Source organism: Parasteatoda tepidariorum, chromosome 4 (assembly GCF_982258835.1).
Source record: "Parasteatoda tepidariorum strain Cologne lab strain chromosome 4, Ptep-v5.0, whole genome shotgun sequence".
NCBI classification, from domain to species: Eukaryota; Metazoa; Arthropoda; class Arachnida; order Araneae; family Theridiidae; genus Parasteatoda; species Parasteatoda tepidariorum.
The window spans coordinates 14,626,259-14,650,383 of NC_141758.1; the positions used below are offsets into that span (position 1 = coordinate 14,626,259).

At 32.6% G+C, this 24,125-nt stretch overlaps 2 protein-coding genes across 2 annotated transcripts in view; both read left to right on the plus strand.

Moving 5' to 3' along the window:
- Nucleotides 1-2,745, plus strand: part of LOC107447494 (sialin) — a 28,045-nt gene extending 25,300 nt beyond the window's left edge. The window contains exon 10 of the mRNA XM_087160709.1: nt 1,462-2,745. Coding sequence (XP_087016835.1) covers nt 1,462-1,692 — 231 coding nt within the window. The 3' untranslated portion in view covers nt 1,693-2,745. The remainder of the gene's footprint in view (nt 1-1,461) is intronic.
- Nucleotides 2,746-18,524: 15,779 nt separating this feature from the next.
- On the plus strand, nt 18,525-23,657 carry LOC147810739 (uncharacterized). Its single transcript, XM_087162056.1, has 2 exons — nt 18,525-19,179; nt 20,095-23,657. The coding sequence occupies exons 1-2, from the start codon at nt 18,525-18,527 to the stop codon at nt 23,655-23,657; spliced, it is 4,218 nt and encodes a 1,405-aa protein (XP_087018182.1).
- The last annotated feature ends 468 nt before the right edge of the window (nt 23,658-24,125 follow it).

Consider the following 24,125-nt stretch of genomic DNA (forward strand, 5'->3'; position numbering starts at 1 on the left):
ATAAAAGCAATATATATTCATATATTCCCATCAAATTGAAATTTTTCGGTAGACACTTTTAAATTTTGAACAACAATATTTGTCACACTTTTTCTATCACTTAGAAATATTCCAAGGCGTTCCAACCAATATATGATATATGTATGTTATTAACTGATTAATATCAATATTCACCCGTTATTATTAATCATAACCACCGGTTATTGTTATTAATAACAGCCTGTTATTATTATTAATAACAAGTTTATGTTAATAATAGCCAGATTTATTATTTTAACCAGAAAATATAGACCACTTTTTGAATCTTGCAAGAACACGGTAAAAAGGTGAAACATCGCATTTTATCAAATCTTAGAACTTAGCATATTTATTATGTTTCGATGGTAAGCATTTAATTTCAATACAGCATTCAGTGTGCGTTTAAAAGAATGGACATGGTTTAAAGTACGTAATTTATCAGATGAACTCAATTCAAAATGCCTGTTTATGAAATTAGACAAAGTATTTGATTTCATGTTTCAAACTATATTTGTGACTACTATTTTTTCAAATTATTAACTTATAATAATTTTAAAAGCAAGTTACATCGTGGCTAAGTTTTTTTTTAAAATTAATAAGAATTTCAAACTGATTTGGTTGGGCTTAAAGAATTTTGATTGACGTTTTACCATTTAAAAGACGGATTTTGTATTCTGTCTTTTTTCTTAAACATGTGTATTCAGCTCTGTCTATTTTTTAAAAAGCACATTTCCAGTTACTCTTATTTTCTTAAACACGTGTATTGAGCTCTGTCCATTTTTAAAAAAGCGCATCTTCAGCTACACTTGTTTTTTAACGAGTGTATTTAACCCCGTCTTTTTTTTTAAAAAAGCGCATTTTCAATTACACCTATTTTCTTAAACACGTGCGCTGAGTTCTGTCTATTTTTTTAAAGGCGCATTTTCAACTATACCAAATTTCTTAAACTCGTGTATTGGGCTCTTTCTGTTTTTAAAAAGGCACATTTCTAGCTATTCCGATTTTCTTAAACGCTTGTATTAAGCCCTGTCTATCTTTTTTTTAAAACACATTTTTCCAGAGATACCTACTTTCTTAAACACGTGTTTTGAGCTCTACTTTTTTAAAAGCGCTTTTGCAGCTGTTTTCATTTTCATAAACACGCAGTTTGAGTTGTGTTAAACAAATCAACTGTATGCTTTCGTGAAAAAAAATATGTTCTCTTTTTCATTTTCATGCTTCCTTACATTCTTTAAAATAATAATCACTTAGAAAATTAAAAATTTTCATGCCATTAAAATAGCATCATAATTATTAAATAAAACACTGCTTTAAAATTGATTTTTTTTTTTAATTTGTAACAGTCAAAAGGTTTTAACAATATTAAAATGTTCTTGAAATCTTAAACCATTACTTGATTTTATCAAACTGTATGTGAAAATTAAATAAAATTTTGCATTTCAGCCTACTCTTGCAAATTGGAGCAACGTATTCTACATGACAGCGGGAGTGTACATATTCTGCGCGACAGTTTTTGTACTGTTCGGTTCTGCAGAATTACAGTCTTGGGGCACAAAGAAAATCCCACAAAGCGCTGATCTGAAATTGGAGAACATTGTTATCAACGCTCACGTGAAGAATGAATCTGAATTGATAGTCAAAGTAAATACTGAGGATTTGAGGACTTCAATGTGATTTTCGTGCCTTGAAATTTATTTGCTTAGCAATCGCAAAAGATATATTCATCTGATTTTGTTATTAACATACATGTGCTCAAGACTTAAAAATATTCATTTGCAAGTTCTTTTTATGCCCACACCGATGTAGTCTGTGAAACAGAAACATGATTAATAACACGTTGAATGCCACGCTAATTTAACATACCTTGCCCGTCTGGCCAAACGGTAAATAACTACAAACTAAACGTGCAAATATTGTACATATGTTGCTAGTTTTTAAAAGGTTTAGCATGGCTTATATGAAAGAAAGTGGTGAATAATATAAGCCAACGAATTTTTTAGAAATAGTGGTGGATAAAAATCTATTAATTTGTATTTATTAAACCAAGAATCATAATTAACAAACTACCACTTGAAAATATTTATTCGCTATCCGGAGCACGTTGGCATCTCTGTGTATATAAATAAAACCATTTTTGTGTGTTCTATATTGCATTAATTTCTTCGAACCATTTTAGTAACGATAATAATATAAAAAAATTAAAAATTTACTCGAATTATGCGTTTCTAATAATCTTGGCTTCGCCGGTCACCGGTGATCCCCATGGCATTCAACGTGTTAACTGCTTTACTGTACTTAGTATACTGTGGGATATCAGTACGATTTCATATCTTACCAGACATGGAGTTTTTCTATTAGCACAAGGCTACCAACTTTCTGTGCGTTTTTTTAATTTGCAACCGAGTATACCCGTAGCACGTTTTTCATAAATGGACTTTTTCTATTAGTGCAAAATAAGTCCGGCAGGTAAACGATCAATTATTTTTTTACAACCACTTTAAATATTATGTGCATTTAGAACTTCTGTAATGATAATTATGTGACTGATTTTATAAAACTGATTTTAAGTATGTAATTCGTAACTTGTGTTGTATTTTTTGTTTTTTTAAACACTTTGTTGCTTATTTGTATTATGTGTTCTTAAATTTCATAAAAGTTCTCATGTGTATATATTCATTTCCAATGCATTGACAAATGTCTGTGAGAAATAAAAATAAATCTAAATGAGCCTTGATTTATTCTTTTAGTTGTAGATTCCATATTATAACCATTTATGTAGTATTCATAGTTTTTTTTAGTTTTTAAAAAATAAAAAAATGAAATCATGACCTCCAACTCTTCGTCATTTTCCAAAATATTTCAAATCGTTACAAAACAGACATTTGGCTTTGTTAAATGAATGGATGAAAATTTTTGCATGGCACTATTTGTTTGCTAAAATCTTTTGCTTACACATTTCATTTGCAAAAGTGCCGAGCTGGCCTGGTTGGTAGAGCGTTGGGATTATGTCCAAAAGGTCGTGTGTTCGATATCCGCAGGTCGAAAACTCACCGTGTCGTAAACGATGACTGGTGAAGGTCAAATTAGTCCGGTCGCAAAGTCCTCCATGTTCCTATTACAAATCATATCTCTGGGGGTACTGAACTGGAGATTGTTCGTTCTCTGGTTCAAGTCAAAATTACGATCTGTGGATGAATGACTGTATGTATGAATGAATCCGCCCCATAAATGAGCAGTGACCTGTATGTGTGGCTAAAATCGTATTCTCGGTTATCGATGGGGCCACTGAAAAACAAGAAACGCACCGTCTGCCTTAAATTTGCTTGGTTTCACCAAACAGGCTTGCTTTCATTGGCAAGTGGCATTAGAAACAACAATATTTAAGAAAAAAAAACTTTGAATATATTTCAAAATAATGAGTTATATTGTTGAGTTCATAATGATTATTAATTAAACAAATTATTACGACGTTTTTCTTGTAATTGGTACTGTCAATTTAAAATCAAATGCAGCTTTTTTGAGAAATTTTAAGCCCAATATTAAAAGAGGTAACGAAATTTATGCAATAATATCTAATTAGGAGAAATTATTTTGAATTCTACAGCATTTAAATAGTTCAAGAGCCTGTAGTAAAGCCCTGACAATCATACAGTTATTTTTTAAAGTGCTGCTCTAATTTTAAAAGTTGTCTTTTCTTCAACCGCCGCCTACCAAATAATTGCAATAATATTTGAAAAAAACATAATTAAGCTGATTTAGATGAAAATTAAAAGGTGCGACAAGGATAATTTTCATCAAAGTTAGCACAAACTTGCCAATGTACCCGACTGAATTTTATAAACATTTGCTTACCTTACGTAATATATACGGGTGACTTTTGCAATAATATTCAACAAAAAAATCTGTGATTATAAAGCGATAAAGGATTTACAATTTTTTTTCATTTAGAAATTATCATGACACTGGTACGACATTTTAAGTATCAGTTTATAATGTTAAAAACAAATAATTTACAAATTCAAGATATAATCAACAAGAAATAATCAGCAAAATGTCAAGAAAATATTTTTGAAACTTAAAAAATTTTAAAAAGTTAAAATTTGAATTACATTATTTTATAATATCATTCCTCGCTTCTAAAATTTTGTTAAAATGACAAAAGTCCTTCAAAATATTATACAATACGTAATATAAAAAATTGTTGGGAGCACTTTTTCTGTTTTTTAATACAGAAACAAATAGCAGTAAAAGAGCAGTTAAGGACCAGCATTTTCGGGGGGCAAAAACATCAGATTGTAATAAAGAATCATATATAAACTAAAAACAATTTTACCAACAAAGTTTTAATAGCATTCATAAGAATGTAGTATCAAATTTTCAGCTAAATAGAATAACAGCCATTCCATAGACTGCTGAACTCGAACTGTTTTTATTATAATTTTCTGTAATATTACATGATGTATGGATATATGGGCCTAGCGCGGACAAGGTGCCCGATCTTTTATAAACAAAATAAGAAAGTAAATAGAATAAAAATTCATTTCGCTGGAACAAATTTGCTGAAATGGACAGAGAAAAATGGCTTTTCCGGTTATTTTCTCGTATTACAAATTATTGAGCAAATATTTCTTTTTTTTTTCAAAACATAAATTATGATCTTATGAACTAGTCAAATGATTAGATGCGTTAAAATTTACAAAAAAATAAACACAATTTTCAAACACAGGCAAACACTTGGGTACACAGCTAGCTGCAGACAAGGAAATGTTTAAACAAAGGTGCTCGGTCAAAACAAATATCGCCATAACTTCTTCAATTTAGCTCCGATTCAGAAAGTGTTTGTTTTAAAATGTTCAGTTAAATACCTAGATTTCAAAATTATAAAAGTTTAAAAATGATTTTTTTTGACGAATTTTCATCGATTTTTAAATCCCTTGTTGCGTAAAATTAAAATTTTACTAAATAGTTAGCAAATTTCTACAAGAGCCAGCACAATTGTTAAACTAAAATTTCAAACTTTTATATTGCAAATACGAGCGTACATTCCAACATTTAAGTTTTATATAAAATAAAATCAAGATTGGTACCGAACTAAAGCTGAAAGTCTTGAAATTAACTAAATTTTCAAAATAAATTTGGAACTGCCAAATATCAACACTTTTTTCAAAATATTTCTTCTAGTGGTAGCTAAGATTGCATGATTCTTTCTGTTGTAAAGTTGTAACATTCAATAAGATATTTTGGAAAAGGAGTAGTAGCTGACAGCCATGCGTACTTATCAAGACTTAAGAGCATGTTCTATATGACATTTAATGCGTTTATTTAAATTAGTTGTATGTAGTTGTTTAAGCTGGACAATATTTAATGAGAAAAAAAATTATTACTTTGCATTTTCTTAATCATAACTACTTTTTGAAGAACATAGAATGACATCAAACTATAAATTTTATTATGGTATTTTCCAACTTGAATAATTTGAGGAACATTTTTATTACCACGAATAAATGGAAAGATTTTTTAACTTTTTGGTAAATTTCGACAACAAATTTAAGTTTTGACAAAACATGTTTGTCTTATTAAAATATCGTACTTAAAAAATGCAAAAGTGTATTTAGAAAAAAACGAAAATTGCTCTCTACTTGCATTTATAGACTTTTTTGAAACATGTAATTCAATTTCTGTTTTCTTTTTCGAAATATTGTGGATATCGAAATAATTGAGTGAATAGGACACTTTTATTATTGTGTGGGATTTTTAATGAACAGATTATACAATAAAAAACAAAACAAAGAAATTAACTACGCATATTTGCTCTAAAAATGTTTAAAATAAAAATGTTAAAATATTTTGCGTGCATTTGTCTCGAAAATTTAAGTTATTGGTTTCAATTAACCGACAGAGCACGTTCAGTAGGTCTGAAACGAAAAAAACAGATGGCCAAATGTAAAGAAAGTTATTAAAAAAGTCTTTAAAACTATTTAATCACGCAGAAAAAATTTTGCATTGGTTTATTTTTACTTAAGTAGCAGGTTGATTTTAGATTTTTTTATAATATCGGCTACTGCACTTTTAGAAAAAAAAACTCTCACTTTTGACGATTCAGCAATCCTTGAGCAGTATTTCATTAATTTTGAGAATCACGAAATCACGTGATTTACGACGAAATGCGAACTCACAAATATGTGATGAAAATGTTTCCTCGATTCGAAACCTCTTCGTAGAATTTATAAACTAGAATGACGAAACTAGAATAGGGACTAGACCAGAGATGGGGAAACTACGGTCCGCGGGCCAACTGTGGTCCGCCGGAAGATTTTATCCGGCCCGTTTAACTAGCTGATCAGTGGCGAATATATCTACTTTGTTTAAAGCTATTTTTGTCCTTTCTTTTTTAATAAAGTACTGATGACCTTTCCACTTTCTCTATTTTTGTTCTACAAAACATAAATTAATTAAAATAGTTAGCACAAACAGCTTTAACTGGTAAAATGCTGAAAGCAAAAGTTCTTTATAGAATAGCTGTAGATTAGCTCCAACTAGTATTTGTCTTTCTCAAGGAGCAGACATATGGAATCTAATGTAGGTGAATTGTACTTCACATGAGGCTGACTACGCGTTTTAAGTTCCAACGAACGGATTTTTCTCTCGGCTCGAGCTCTAACATAATTTACTGCGTATGGAAAGGTTGCACACATACAACGTCATTGTAAATAATGGTGAAATTATTAAATGTATAAAATGGCTACTGCCTTTTTGAGTTATTTGTAAACATTTTTTATCCCAAAATGGCAACTAAAAATCGTAAAGTTGATGTAGAGTGACATGCACTCAATGTTGAATTGACTTTATTTTATTTCAGAAGTTTTTACTCGGCCCATCAAACTTTTTTTTCTAGATTTTTGGCCCACGACCAAAAAAGTTTACCCATCCCTGACTAGACAATCGAGAAAAAAAATAATAAACTGATGAATTACGCTGACCGGTTTGTATGGTAGACAAGGAATTGGCCTTGTAGCAGGAGGATCCGGAGTTCGAATCCCTCCTCAGGCATGATGCAATTTATCTATCTGTCCTTGTTTTGCTGGGAAGAAATTTTCCCAAAAAGCGTAGAAAGTAGGCCGTCCTGTACAATACTACTACTAGCAGAAATAAACATTCAAGAAATACTTTCTGAAAGGTGTACTTTTGAAGCAACTATGCACTTTTACTAAAATAAACTTGTAGCATACCGCGCAATGTGTAAACTTGTTGCATATTTACTGTAGATGGCGTATCAAGAGATGAATTGTCCATAAGCCACTCAAAATAATGCCACCGAAATTGCATAATATTTTTTTACCTTTTTTAATATGTAAATTAGAGAAATTTATCAATGCGCAAAATTGAGTTTTGAGTAAGTCAGAATTGTACTTTAGGAGTGCAAATGTATGTGGTTTAGAACATAATAATAACACGTTTGAAGCTTACTCTCAACTTACCACGACTCAGGTCTGACTTCTGGCTTCGAATTTAATATATTAAAAAAGAAATTATTTTACTATTAATTGTTTTCAAAACCGCGAAAATCTTACCAAAAAAAAGTTTGTAAGTAAAAGAAAATTTAATAAAAAGTCAAATAATGTTTTCGATTAAAATAAAATATCTTCAATAACAATGCTATGTTTAGAAAAATAATTTTACTCGAGCTATAGAAAAAGTTTGATAAGCCCTAAAGCTAAGCATACAAACGAAAATTAAACGAATAAGAAAATAGAGGAAAAGAATATAGAAGAAAAGAAAAGAAAATAGAAGAAAAGAAAATAAAAGAAAAGAAAATAGAAGAAAAGGAAATAAAACAAAAGAAAATAGAAGAAAAGGAAATAAAAGAAAAGAAAATAGAAGAAAAGAAAAAAAATAAGTAATATGTGTACTACATACAACAGCGAAATATAGTAAATGTTTTTTTTTTTTAGACCATTGACCAAAATTGCAAAACATTCTTTTTACCTTTTTTAATATGTTGTTGTTGTGGTTAATTTACGTCGCACTAGAGCTGCACAATGGGCTATTGGCGACGGTCTGGGAAACATCCCGGAGGATGATCCGAGGACATGCCATCACAACTTTGATCCTCTGCGGAGGGGATTTAATATGTAAATGAAAGAAATTTACTAATCCGTAAAATTGATTATTAAGTGAGTCGTACTGAAGGAATGCTAACTTATGTGGTTTGGTACATTTAGAACTTATTCTCAACTTACCACGACTCAGATCTGATTCAGACGACTCAGGTTCGACTCACGGCTACGAGATTAACATATTAAAAAATAAATCAATTTTCAAAATCATGACAGTAAATTATTTTCAAGAACACGAAACTCTTACCAAAAAAAAAGTTTTTACGTAAAAGAGAATCTAATAAAAATATCAAATAATGTTTTCGAATAAAACAAAATATGATCATGCTATGTTTAGAAAAATAATTTAACTCAAGCAATAAAAAGAGTTTGATAAGCCCTAAAGTTAAGCATACACGCGAAAGTGAAACGAATAGGAAAAGCAACAAAAAGATAATAATAATAATAAATTATGAAATGCGTACTACATACAACAAAACTCATAAACGTTTTTTTCCTTGCTCATGAACGTTTTTTTCGCAAGCTCACTCGATCTTATAAGGAGCTTAACCGCTATATTGATAAAAAAAAAATTTATAACTGTCGATAAGCAGACGACCCAGTTCTGAGATAAACAAGGTAGCTTTGTAATTTTGAGCCCAATTCGGAAGACAAGGGAACGTCTGCATCAAGTATTGGAAGAAACTATCATTTGTAAAGGATTTTTTGATGGAACTAATTCGCATTTGCGTTACACGGAGAGCCCGCAAGCAAAAAGCCTCTACCCTTAATCAGTCTACCACTAGGATATTTCACTTCAAAAATTTGAACGGTGTTAGCCTTGTCTGGAAATTTATATCGATCAACAGTCGCTGGGATTGGAACCTGGGTCACCTAATTGGAAGGCGAACGCTCTACCACCTGAGCCACCACAGCTTAGATAATTAACCTTTCAAAAATAAAAGCGGTTGCTGATGATAGCAATCAACTTAGTGTCGTTTATCCGTCCTGCAGCAACTAATGGCTTATTGTTGCTGTTGTACTAACTTGCATAGAAAAACGTTTAATTTTAATTAATTTAATTAAACGTTTAATGCTTAATTTCAATACTGCGCTTTTTGAAAGGCTACTAGTTAAAATGCTACTACTACAGAGATGCCAACTGCTCCGGACACGCCAAAATAATTTAAAATACAGTAAATAACTACAAAGTAAATTTTGCAAATATTTGACTATTTTTGCTTGCTTTTTAAAAGGTGTAGCATGACATAAATACTATAAAGTCATACCCTTCAACTTATGAGGATTTTGAAAATAATTCTTTCTAGTGGTAGCGAACCAAAGCAGAAATTTTTAAAGCAAATGGATCTCTCATAAAACTTTTATCAGAACTTAAGAATCTAGCCATATGGCCTGCACTTTTATAAGTAATAGTGGACAAGTTACGCTAAAATTAATTTTTTTTTTAAATATTAAGACATTAATTTTGCTACCGTCTGAAAAGAAGATTTCTGAATCTACGGAAATTCCGTAGCAGTTGGAGGGTATGTAAAGTGGTGAATTATATAAGCCAAAGAATTATTTAAAAATAGTGGTGATTAAAAATCTACTAAATTGAATTTATTAAACCAAGAATCACAATTCATAAACTACCACTTTAAAATACGTATTTGCTGTCCGGAGCAAGTTGGCATCTCTGCTACTACCCTCTTTTAGCAGTTATCATATTTTATTTTTTATATTCATTTTATTTTATAACCGTCGTTGAACTGCCGAACAAATTTTGGGTTGACGACGATCAATGTTCAAATCCGTAGCCTTGTAATTTTTAACCCAATCCAGAAGACAAGGGAACTCTTGGATCAAGTATTGTGAGAAATTTGACTTCATGGAGAGGAAAACGAAGAAAACCTCCTACGGTTTTCCTTTCTAAACAGAGCTGATATATATATATATATATATATATATATATATATATATATATATATATATATATATATATATATATATATATATATATATATATATATATATATATATATATATATATATATATATATATATATATATACAGGGTGTCTCAGTTAAGCGTTTCAGAACTTCTAAAAGGGGTAGGGGGCATCCTGACGACTCGAAATCATATAGCAATGTGTGGTCGGAAATGCTTTCCTGAAGCAGTGACGTACACAGAAGCACCATAAAGAAAAGAGACCGTAAGTGAAAAATCGTTTTAATAATACATTGAAAAAATTATATGGTACATGGGCCAAAGTAAGTGTTTGAAGTTTCTGCCACCGGCTACAATGTACACCTCACATCTCCGGCGCATGGACATTCGAACATTCTGCAATACTCCAGGCATATCTCGCAGGCAGCTACTGCGATTCCTGCAACCAGCATTATCAACAGGGGTGTCATAAACCAGTGTTTTCATATGACTCCAGAAGTCAAGACATGATAGGGTCGGGTGACCGAGGAGGCCATATAATTTTTTCAATGTATTATTTATTATAGCGATTTTTTACTTACGGTCTCTTTTCTTTATGGTGCTTCTGTGTACGTCACCGCTTCAGGAAAGCATTTCCGACCACACATTGCTATATGACTTCGAGTCGTCAGGATGCCCCCTACCCCTCTTATAAGTTCTGAAACGCGTAACTGAGACACCCTGTATATATACATGCCCTAGAAGTCATTATAATTTATTGGTTTGAAAAGATTTTTTGTAAACAGCTTAAATGTTCTGGAAAAACTTCAGCCAAATTTTTCTGTATTTTAACACACTCATATTTCTTAGACGATTTACAATAAAACGTTTAAAAAAATTATTTAAATATTATTACCGCAGAAAATTACAGTCAATTATTTGCCACAAAAAATTGTATCTTCCAAACCGTTCTTAAATATCAAAGATTATCGCGTTCGTCATGCGCGATAGAGGTCACCAAAGCTTTTTCTAAAATTTGACTAATTTTATGCAAAAATATCAAGCTATAATAATTTTTAATCTACCACTTTAAAATATTATAAATATGATAATAAAAATAGTTAAATTTCGGCTAATAATTTAACAATACATTCTTTTCTTCAAGTTTTTATGAAAGACTGTCAGTGGAGGCATGTCTTGAATTTTAAGTAGAGAAATCATTAGGATTAGATTAGCTCTCACAAGGTGGCAGCTGGCAAAGAGTAACGGCAACTGGGTGCATCAATAATTCTCAATTTATTTGCCAAATAAAAGGGATAATTGGATTTTGAACTGCATTTTTCACCACTACTTATTTAAAAATATGTATAATCGGTATTGGACTTGAAAAGTATAAATAACAACACATTTGTAAAGTCATACTGTAATTAAAGCTATCTCTATTCGCTTGTCTTCTGGATTTGATTCAAAATTACCAAGCAACGGAGTTCAACATTAGCTGTCGTAAACCCTAAATTTGGTCCAATGGTTATAAAATGTAATATATTATTTTATATGTATTTGTTTAAATTAATTTTGTTTTGGTTACCAAAATTCTTGCAATTCTAATTTATTAATTTGCAGTGAAACCCCCAAGAACTACCTCTATGTAACGACTTCCTCTATTTACGACCATTTTTGGAGTCACAGAATTTTTTCCAAAGACTTGTGTTGAAGAAAACCTTTAGAAGAGATCATCAAAACCTCTCCCTGCGACCAGGCAATACTCGGAACTTTTTGCGAAAAGGGTTAGAAAACGCAAAAGGAAAATGAAACACAGCTGCTGAAGATAGATAAGGAGAAACATGATTGTTCGGAAAACCGGTTAAATGCATGCAGGGCAGTGTCACTGATGTAGGGAATACTGGGCTATGTATACCAGGCAGTGGCACTGAAACTTAAAAAAACATTGATGCGGAGCATAAAGGGCACTGACACTGAACGTTAAAAAAAACATTGATGTAGGCCATACGGGGCAAATATATACCTTACTAGACCTAGGTACTAGATTTGACATTTAACTAGACCAAGTATATATTTCAGACATTTACCAAAGAGACTATGTGATTGTAAACATTCATTGGTAGAAGTCATCAACCACCGATTTGGGTCATTCACAGTAACTAACATATATAAGTCAGAAAAACATCTCCTGCAGAAAACAAGAACCATAAAAATTTTAAAGATATGTGTGTTAGTGGCACAGTACTTCATCAGGGGACACCGGGCATTGTCCACTAACTCACAAGAGTATTTCTGTTATCAGCGGTGAAACTAAAAACTGACAGTGCCCCGAGGCATCACCTCCTACATCAGAAAGCCTCCACACGGTTTCTTATAAATTTTCTGCGCAGATTATTTAAAAAGCGAACCACTTGTGCGCATGATCCCAAATTCTATTTTAAAAGTACTAACTAACTAATCAAGTTTTTCAGAGTACCCATACAGCAGTGTTTCCCAAACTTATGACTTTTGTGTACCCTTTATAAATTTTTCGTAACACTGTGTACCCTAATAAAAAAATTTATGTAGATTTTACTATAAAAAAATTGCACAAAAGTTAAAAATTACAACTGGCTTTTGACAATACTAATTATTAACTATTAACTCAACGAAAAATAGCCAATTGAAAAATACTTAATTGCAAATTTTCAAGGAGAGCTTTGTTTTTAAATAAAATTTTTTTGAAATGTTCTTTTGTTGTAAGATATTCCCATAAAAACGCGTACCCCCGCTAAACTGTTCCCGTACCCCTGGGGGTACGCGTACCACACTTTGGGAAACACTGCCATACAGGAATGGATATCTGCTCTTTCATCTAAATTGAAGAATATGTGGTGGAAAAGAAGGGAGGTGTGTTAACATTAAGTTAAATCTCAGAATGAACAATAATTGATAATCAAAAAAATCAAGTCTGGTTTATACATAAAAATAAATCGCAAGTTGATACAGAATAAAGGGAACAAATTGAAGATAAAGATAAAGAAAAAATATTTACACTATTTACAATATTTTAAAAGTACTTGAGAGGAGTTTATCATATATATTTGAGAATTGAATTTGTAGTGGTTGACAAGTAAATAAAACAAACCAATTATATTCATAAATTAAACGAATTGTTAGACATATATTTGCTACCACTTTCTAATTTTTAATAAAATTATATTCATTAATTAAACGAATTGTTAGACATATATTTGCTACCACTTTCTAATTTTTAATAAAATTCATATTAAATGGTTCTTTTACTAATTGGTTTACCTTCATAGTGGTCAGATCGGACTACCTATAAAAAAGCGTGTGGATAGGCTTTCAGTTATAGGAGGCGTTGCCCGAGGGCCCATAATGGAAAGTCAAATAAGAAAAATTGAAATGTAGATGCAAAGATAAGTAAATGTCAGTTACAAAGTAAGTCTTAATAATGACTTAAAAGTACACAAAATACGACATAAACGCCCCCAAATAAGAAAAGTAAATAAAGTTACAGTTAGAATAGCCACATCAAAATAACATATAAATTGCCACATCATTAACAAAACTTTAGAAATAAATCAAATGTTGGCCCCTTTTTGAAAATCTTGAAAAATATAAAACAAAGCAAATGAGTAAAAAATGTTTTAAAATGGTGCTGCCATCTGGAACATAAAATCCTAAATTTCACCACATAGACCTATTCATGCGGGCTTAAATATCGGTAATATATTGTGAATCATTCAATATATTTTGAATCAAAACATCATAATTACAGTAATTAAAAGAAGGAGTGTTATTCTCTATTGTAATCCTGATAATTCCAATAACTGAAAGAAAATCTGTTTTATTATTACAAAAAAATTTAAATCTGATAATTTGACCAATCAAAATATTCTTAAAAATCTTAAAGTAAAGGTTGGAATTAAAATGTGTTAAACTAATGACATTAAACTTAAAATCTCTTCCTTTATCGTATAATCCGATGAACAGTTTTTGGTTATGAAGTTTGATATCAAGATTTAAAAAATAAGCGCAATTTTCATCTGAATTAGTCTTAATTAAATTTAGTTCCTTACGATAAATATCTTTAATTAAATATCTTTAATTAAATCAAAATCATTACAATAAAAAATAATTAAATCATTAATAAATTTAAATCCAATTAATAAATTATGTTGTAAAATATTTTGCACATGAAAATGTAAGAAAATATTAGCAAATGCACCTGATTAACATTTCCAGATTGAAATACCTTGAACTTGTCTGTAAAAATAAATACCATTAAAAAGATAATTTTCAAAAATGTTTATATTACATAAGTTTATCCAGTCATCCTTATTAATTTTTTATGGTTTTTGTTTTCTGCAGGAGTTGTTTTTCTCTCTTTTTAAATTAGATATACTAACTTTGTTACCGTGAGATCAGTTATCTCCTGAAACTACGTAAATTCCGTAGTAGTTGGAAGGTATGTTTTTATATACAGTTTTTAGTTTCACATTTAAAAATAAGTATAGACGGAATTTATATTTTATCTAAACAAGTATAAACAGTACATCTATAGTATTAAATGGATAGTTTAAGTACATTTATACTATAGAAGTTGCATTTTTACTCTTTTAAATAAATTTAATCATTACAAATTTTGACGAACACGAAGATTTAACCCGTTCGGGACGGGCGAGTGATAAATGTTTTCGTAAGGAATCAGTATCAGGATGGTAAATAATAAAAAGCGGTAGTTTAAGTTTGGGCATAGCTAATGGACCAGATTTATTTTTGCTTTCACTTTAAATTTAACACATACAATTCATAAGTGATAAAAGTGTAACTACACAATTTTTAATTCGAGCTAAATAGTGGTGAATTAAATAAAGCAAACTATCATTACCCCGGCCACAAATAAACTGCTAAAGAACTACTTTGGTTACCAGTTTTATCTTTTTACCCTGATTGATATGGTTTCATGTTGGCACGTATTTGCGACGGTCGACGCGAAAGGGTTAGCAAATGTGAATTAATTGAAGCCTGACATTTTATATGACAAATACGAGTAAAGTGCTATAATCAAAAATGCTGTAATATATTAGCACTTGTATTTAGTGGAAATTTTCTTAAACTGGCTACCACATATTTCTTCCGACGGAAATATTACCGAACTTAATTGAGAAATTTTATATTTCTAAAAGATTACGATGAACGGGCTTGTTTTGTTTCCTTAAAATCAAAGTTAACTCTATCACCTAGATGCTAACAATTAACTCCATCAACAACGGATAGTCCGGAGTACTTCAATTTATAATTAAAATCTCAAAGAGTGTTATTATTTATTTATTTTTAATTTTCGCAATGCAATTAAATCTATCTTATGTATAAAAGCAAATCATAGAAACGAATATGAGCAATAACAATTTTATCATAGCAATTTTCATTTTTATAAAAAAAGAAATTGGGGGAAGTTCCCAGACGAATCAGGGCCTGACAAATGTTGCTGTAGTAACTGTTAGTAGTAATTAGTAGTTAGTAGTAACAATACAGGGAAGTACCTTTAAATTAGGGAAACAAAAATATTTATAGGAAAACAGTAACTCGTGACTTATATCAATTTTATGCTGATGGCAACTAAACTAAGTAGAAAATTAATGTGGAAAAACTGGATCCTGCCATGTTGTTGCTGTTGCTGTTCATTTACGTCGCACTAGAGCTGCACAACTAGCTATTGTCGACGGTCTGTGAAATATCCCAGAGGATGATCCGCAGACATGCCATCGCAATTTTGATCCTCTGCAGAGGGAATGGAACCCATGCTTTGTTAGCCTGACTAGCTGCGCGCTAAGTCGAGCACTTTGCGGCAGAACAAGGACCGATACCGTGCACCCTTGATCCATACGCAGGCTGATCAAAGTGGTCACCCACCCGCTTCCTGACCGCTGCCAGTGATGCTCGACTTCCATTGGAAACCATTCCTTTACGGTCTGTCCACTGAGGGATCCTTTTAGGAAGGAGGTTACTTCCAAAAGTCAAGCGATGTCTGTGTCATTTCGGATTTACCACAAATAATAGACAGAATAACAAATTCTGATATTGCAATTGCTTTTAACTCGCTAGCATCAAGCCTAATCTTTGGAGGATAAGTTTTTGTTTGTTTCGAATAGTAGTTATTTACGCTACTCTAGAGCTGTACTATGAGATATTGGTGACGACCTAAGAAACGTCCCTAAGGATGATACGACGACATGATATCACAATATTTATCCTCAGGCTGATAAAGTTTCTCCACCATTCTCGAGGTGATCCTTTTTTTTAGTTCTGTACAATGTATCATTGCTGAAAAATCATTTCTGCATTAATTTTTTTTTCTGCAAATTTTTTTTTTCTAGACAAAGTTAAAACACCCGTCCTTATCCACTGATGAGTTTAGGCAGGTTATATATTAATTCTATATAAATTTCAGAAATATTTGAATTTTGGTGCAAAAGTAGCAGAGATTTCTATTTTATATTAAAATTATGCATGCAATTCAGATGTGATCTTGTCAACGAAGTACTCGAAAAGGGAGAGATTGATAAGTGTCGGAACTGCCGAAACACTGACCGAAATTCTTCTAAAAATGCATATATGTCGAGCTTATTAATTAATTTTTTTAAAGAAGTTTGCAGAGAATTTCTTTACATCGATATAAAAAATATATTGTTTAAAGTGTCGTTAAAAATCTTGCAAAACACGTAAATAAGGCTTTTTTCGTTTTGAGGAAGGGGTCCGAAAACTAATTTTGTCCCGGAGCCACCGCAAAACTTTTGTTCAGCTCAGAAGAGGTACCTAGTCTTATCAAACGGCGAACATCCAGATCCTCAGTAATCATTAGGGAGTCATCCCCTCAAAATACACAGTTTGGATCGGGACAGATCTTAGGTCTATGGAGGTGAGCGGTAAAGCAGTCGTGTCCGGCTTACAGCCTGAAGGCAGCAACAGCAGTGCGTCTCGGATGATCAGGGATCTTTTTCAGAGTCTGCGTCCAGATCTTGTCACCAATAAAATTAGGGAGTTGATATAGTAAAATAAACTTATCAACACAGACACCGTGACTGAATCAACAGGCTGATATGGTAGGTCCTTGTTGACTAGTAAAGTATAATACATTGTTTGTTTGCAAGAAATTTCCACTAAGCAGAAGTAACAGCAAGTAATTTCCAAACAGAAATAATTTCAACTAAAGCCCTGGATTACCCAGATAAAGTAACATCACTCTTTTCCTTACGATCTTTGTGCTGCTTTCGATTTTGATTTTCTGCCGCCGATCACATGGTTAAACAGTCTCCTTTTTGTTGACTAGTTTAACCCCTCGAGGACGGGTAATTCAGAAAAGTATTCGTACAAAATCAGAATCAGGATGTAATTAAATTCAAAACGGTAACTTAAATGTAGTCGTTTCTAATTTGACAGACTTACTTTGCTTTTATTTTAATTATTGTTAGTTTAATTATATACATAATCAATGTTAATTCAAAGTATAACTAAATAGTTTTATTTTGAACAATGTAATGGTGAATTAAATAAATCGAACAATTAAAACTCCGCCCACAAATAAACTGCTAAAGAATTACTTTGATTACCAGTTTTATCTTTTTACCCTGGTTGATACGGTTTCATGCTGGCACGTACTTGTGACAGTCGCCGCGAAAGGGTTAAACGGCAAAGTATCATTGCCGTTTAAACTATAAATATAACGATCTGTTAATTTTATTTTCACTTTTCTTTTTACCTTTTTTGTTTCATGTTTTTAAATTTATTATGTGTTTGCTGCGCATTTGAGTGTAAATTAAGTCAAATTATACCGTTTACCCGTACCAAGGCGTTAAATTATGTCATTTACCCGCTAGAGGTCGAAAAATATGGCTGCATAGAATTGACCGAGATAAATGGAATCCAAGCGAAAACAACAGATTGTGTCAAGTAAGTTTGATATTGATTTATTAATTTGTTACAAATTTTACGTGATATTATTTATTAACTATGTAGAGCAAATATGTTTCCATTTTTTTGAGGTTTGACGAATTCAATTACATTAAATATATTCCTCTGTGTTGAAGCCGGTATGTTGCTACGCCCGTTGGCTTCTTGGCGTCATTGTTCTCAGCCAAGAGTCAGTTAATGTAAAACAACCAAAGAGCATACACGCTCGGTTTTTGCATCTCCGCAGCGCTATCAGCGCACCCGCAAAATAAATTCTTTACAGTCCACGTTGTCCAAGTTTGATTTTATACACCCCGCAAGCTATCGCAAAACATCTGGTCCGAACGATCAGGAGAGTAAAGATCCAGTATATCGCAAATTTACAATAAAAAACCCGCATTCATTATTGGACTGACCACGCATCGCATCAGAAATAACGCAGCATATCTCCAGCCATCGAATTAGTGAAAGGTAGGCAAATTTTCAGCATTTATTTACCGCATAATTTCATTTAATAAATAATGGATAACATCGAGAAATGTAGAAAGAAACGCGCTACAATCAGAACTAGCGCTACAAAACTAATAACAAAAGCAGATACTATAATACAAAGTGACACTAAAGAAATAACAGAACTAAATGAAATATTTGAGCAATTAAGTCAAAAGGAGAGTATTTTGACATCATTAAATTCTGAAATTGAAAATTTAATTTCGGTTCCAGCAGAATTCGAAACTGAAATTAGCGCTAGCGAAGAATACAGCGAAAAAATCATCAGTGCTAAGTGCAAAATTAAAAATTGCTTAACCTATTTAGAATCAGTTAATCAAGTGAAATTAACTCCCGCAAGTTTTGTAAACAATAGTGTTAGCATAAAATTACCAGAAATTCCGCTTCCGAAATTTTCGGGTAAATGTGAAGAATGGAGTACTTTCAAATTGCAATTCAATAATGTTATTACATCCAATAATCAGTTGACAAATGCACAAAAACTACACTATTTAAATTCAGCTTTAATCGGAGAAGCTAAAAATCTTATTACATTAGATGATACATTCACTTCATTATATGCAGCTTTAGAAGAAAGATACGAAAACAAAAGGTTAATAGTAGAATCTCACGTTAAATCAATATTAGATATTGAAAAATTAACGCATGAGTCGGCTAAGGACTTACGTAATTTAATTGATTGTGTAAATAAAAATATAAGAGCATTAAAAATTTTGGAGTATAATCGCAATGATCTTTCTGATATTTTTGTTTTAAATATAGTACTTCAAAAATTGGATAGGGAAACTCGAAGGCAGTATGAATTAAATATTAGCTCAAACGATGTTCCTAAATTAGATGATTTATTTTCATTTTTGGAAAAACGAGCTCAAATATTAGAAAATGTTAGCAAAACCACTCCTTTAAGATTTAAGTTAAGTCAAGAGAGAAATCCAAAAACGAAAACATTTCTAATTAATAAAAGTGTAACTCAATCATGCATTTTGTGTAAAATGAATCATCCTATCTTTAAGTGCGATTCTTTTTTGAAATTGAATAGTCATCAGAGAAGTGAATTGGTATCAAAACATAAATTGTGTTTAAATTGCCTAAGCAGTCAACACAAGTTATTGAATTGCAAATCGAAACATTTATGCTACATATGCCACTCAAAGCATAATACACTACTCCATAAGGAACGCGAAACTATAAACAACTCTGCGGTTTTGGCTTCTTCTTCTCACAGTCATGACCTCAATCCCGAAGCAGCGGTATTTAATATTCATCAACAAAATAATGAAATTGTTTCTGCTTCTTTATCTTGCATTAATTCGAAAAATAAAACAGGGCTTCTTCCGACTGTTTTAATTTGGGTTTTAAATCCTTTAAATGGATCTAATATGCAATGTAGGGCGATATTAGATTCAGGCAGCATGTCGAATATTTGTACAGCTAATTTCGCTAATAAATTAGGTGTACCTCAAGAAAAAATAAATTTTCGGGTGTCGAGTTTGGGCGGAAACGAAACTACAATAAGATCAAAAATACAAGCTACAATTTGTAATGGTAATGGCTCTTTTTTGAAAACTCTTGATTTTTTAGTAGTATCCAAAATTACCGATTTTCTTCCTGTTACATCCTTCAAAGTAGATAAGTTAGAAATTCCGCAACAATTAGCAGATCCTAATTTCGCGGTAACTGGAAGAATAGATATGCTTTTAGGCGCGGAGGTATTTTTCGAAATTATCAAGGCTGGAGATATCCGCGTTGCAAACAGTGATTTGGTGTTTCGCAATACTGTTTTTGGATACATTGCAACTGGAGCAATAAATACCCGCACCCCAGAAATTCACTGCGGTTTCATAACCACTCAAACAGAAGTCGAAGACTGCTTAGAAAAATTCTGGAGAATAGAGGATATAGACTATAAAATGAAAATTCAGAGTGAAGAAGAAAAGTATTGTGAATCACATTTTCAGAATACTTATCGCAGAGATGAGCATGGACGATTCATCGTAGAGATGCCAGTTAAGGACGTTGAGCGTTTAGGAGTGTCCAAAGACTTAGCCGTGCGACGTCTGAATCAACTATGGAAAAGATTATCCAGAAATCAAGAAATGCAAGATTTATACAAATCATTTATGCAGGAGTACTTAGACATGAATCATACGGAAAAATATGATAATGAAAGCAATTCCGGTAGTCAAATTACCTATTACCTCCCACATCACGGTGTTTATCGTCCAGAGAAGGCAACTACTAAGTTACGTGTTGTGTTCAACGCTTCATCAAGTACCTCAACGGGTGTGAGCTTGAATGATGTCATTTTGAAGGGGGACGTGGTCGAGGACATTTTCGAAACCATGACTCGATTTCGTAAACATAAATATGCTTTCACGGCAGACATCCAAAAGATGTTTCGACAAATCAAAATAGATCCATCGCAGCTTGATCTTCTAAGAATTGTTTGGAAAGATTCAGAGTACGCAAAACCTGTAACATTCAGACTCAAGACAGTCACTTACGGAACTGCTTGCGCTCCATTTCTCGCAATCAGAACTCTCAAGCAGTTGGCTAAAGATGAATTACGATTTCCACTGGCATCATTAGTTCTTTTGGAAGATATTTATATGGACGATATCGTTTCAGGTGCTCAAAGTTTAGAAGGTGCTCAGAAAGTGCAACAACAGCTGAACGATATTCTAGCAACTTGTGGAATGTCTCTTCATAAGTGGAACTCTAATTCAAGGGAGTTAAGGAACAGTTTACCATTAGGTGACCCAGCAGAGCATGATTTTGCATCAGAAGTTGATGCGAGTGTCAAAACTTTGGGTGTAAGGTGGAATTCAATTGAAGATCAATTTACGTTTAAAGTATCCATCCCAGAAATGACCACCAAATTCACTAAGCGTGAAGTGCTGAGTTTTATAGCAAGACTGTATGACCCATTAGGCCTTTTGCAACCTGTCATCACGAAAGCAAAGATGTTTCTCCAAAAATTGTGGGTACATAAACTGTCGTGGGAAGATCCCCTTCCACCACAAATCGCAGGTCAGTGGCTTAATTTTGCATCTTCTATGCAACATATAGAAACTATTCGCATTAATAGATACATTTTAACTGACTTTTTCACAAAAACTGTTTTAATGGGTTACGCTGATGCCTCGGAATTAGCGTATGGAGCTGTGGTTTACATGTATTGCCCAGGCCTAGCTGAATCAAACACTTGCCATATTATTGCAAGCAAATCTCGTGTTGCACCCATTAAAGTAATTTCTATACCACGTTTAGAACAATCAGCTTGCTTACTTCTTTCTCAACTTGTAAGAAAGGTTTATAATTCTCTTAAAATGGACATTGACGAAGTCATTTTGCATACAGACTCGACCATCGCACTTGCATGGATTAAAACGCCAGCCCACCAGCTTAAAACCTTTGTTGGAAACCGAGTCTCCAAGATCCAAACCTTGACTGAGAACTACCAGTGGAGACATATTTCCACTCATAACAATCCCGCAGATCTCATTTCCCGTGGCTCGAATCCTCAAGAACTTTCCTCATCAGACTTGTGGTGGTCGGGTCCGTCTTGGATGAAAAGTGGTGAAATATCGCATTTGGAGGAAATCCCTGACGCTCTCAAAGAAGAACGCAAAAGGACATCGTGCTTGATTGAAACAACTCCTATTGACTTTCCGATCATTTACAATGTTTCATCATACGTTAAGTTAAAAAGAATTATAGCTTGGTGTCTCCGCTTCATAATGAACTGTAAATCTCCGAACAATCGCATAAATGGTTATTTAACTAGTAGTGAGATAAAACTAGCTAGAAACGTTTTGGTCAAAATAGTCCAAAAACAAGAATTTCCAAACGAATATCACCAGCTAAAAAATAGCAAACCAATTTCTTCGAGTAGTAAGATCCTCTCCTTGAATTCGTTTTTGGATGAAGAGGGCCTTATCCGTGTTGGCGGTAGGTTAGAAAATACACAATTATCGAATGAAAGAAAACATCCTATTCTCCAACCGAAAAAACATCACTTAACTAATCTAATTATAATTCATTATCATGAATCCTTCTTGCATGCTGGAGCACTTTTACTATTATCAGTTATTCGCAAAGAATTTTGGATAGTAAATGCTAGATCAGTTATAAAAAAGCAAATCTGGAAATGCATAAAATGCTTTCGATTAAAAGAAAAAACCGCGACACAGATAATGGCTCAATTACCACCTTCAAGAGTAACGCCTTCTAGAGTATTTTCCATGACTGGTCTGGATTATGCAGGTCCAGTTTTTGTGAAACCGCGATCTGGACGTGGAGTTAGATCAATTAAAATGTACATTTGTATATTTGTGTGTTTCGCGACAAAGGCGGTGCACATCGAGGTTGTTGGAAATTTAACCGCTGAATCCTTTATTGCAGCTCTAAAAAGATTTGTTGCGCGAAGAGGAAAACCAAATGAATTATTTTCAGACTGTGGTTCAAATTTTGTTGCTGCAAATAAGGAAATTAATCGAGTAGTTAAATCTCTTCAAAAAGAAGAATCCATCCATCAGTATTTTGCCGATGAGCAAATTAAATGGCACTTTAACCCACCTTCAGCACCTCACTTTGGAGGAATTTGGGAAGCTGCTGTGAAATCCGCAAAATCGCATTTGAAAAGAACAATAGGTGATCATAAATTGACCCTTGAAGAGTTTTTAACTCTTACTGCACAAATTGAATCCTGCTTGAACTCTCGTCCTTTGTGTCCAGTATCGGACGATCCCGCTGAGCTTTCAGCACTTACCCCAGGACATTTCCTTGTGGGACCCGCTCTTTCCTCTATACCAGAAGAGAACCTTCTAAGCGAAAACATATCCCCATTAAAACGTTGGCAGTTGACTCAAAAACTTTTCCAGAATTTTTGGAAAAGATGGGTTAACGAGTATATTTCCAGCTTACAGCAGCGCCCCAAATGGTTGCGAGAACAGCCTAATTTGAAAATTAACGATTTAGTTCTCATTAAAGAGGACAATATTCCACCTTTGAAGTGGAAATTAGGGCGTATACAAGAAGTTTTTCCTAGTGCTGATGCTAAGGTAAGAGTGGTCAGTGTCAAAACTGAGACTGGAACTTATAAAAGACCCATTCACAAACTGTCAGTTTTACCTATTGACTGATTAACTTTCTTTATTTATTTTAGACTTTTACTTTTCTTTTTGTTTTGTGTTATAGTTATCCGGTTTATACCAAGGAATCTATACATCTGTTTATAATTATATTTATTTTAATTTTATGTATGTTGCATTAGTTTTTTATAATTATCTTTTTATTAGATGTGTATAGTTTAATTTTGTTTTTTGTCAATTTATGTGCAAATTTTGAAACTATGTTTCAAGGTGGCCCGGTATGTTGAAGCCGATATGTTGCTACGCCCGTTGGCTTCTTGGCATCATTGTTCTCAGCCAAGAGTCAGTTAATGTAAAACAACCAAAGAGCATACACGCTCGGTTTTTGCATCTCCGCAGCGCTATCAGCGCACCCGCAGAATAAATTCTTTACAGTCCACGTTGTCCAAGTTTGAATTTATACACCCCGCAAGCTATCGCAAAACACTCTGAAAGAAATGAAAATGTATTAAAAATATT

Coding starts and splice junctions, on each gene's coding strand:
- LOC147810739 (XM_087162056.1), top strand. CDS start 18,525: ATGGATAACATCGAGAAATGTAGAAAGAAACGCGCTACAATCAGAACT. Junction 19,180..20,094: donor TGAGTCGGCTAAGGACTTAC/GTAATTTAATTG, acceptor TTGATTTTTTAG/TAGTATCCAAAATTACCGAT.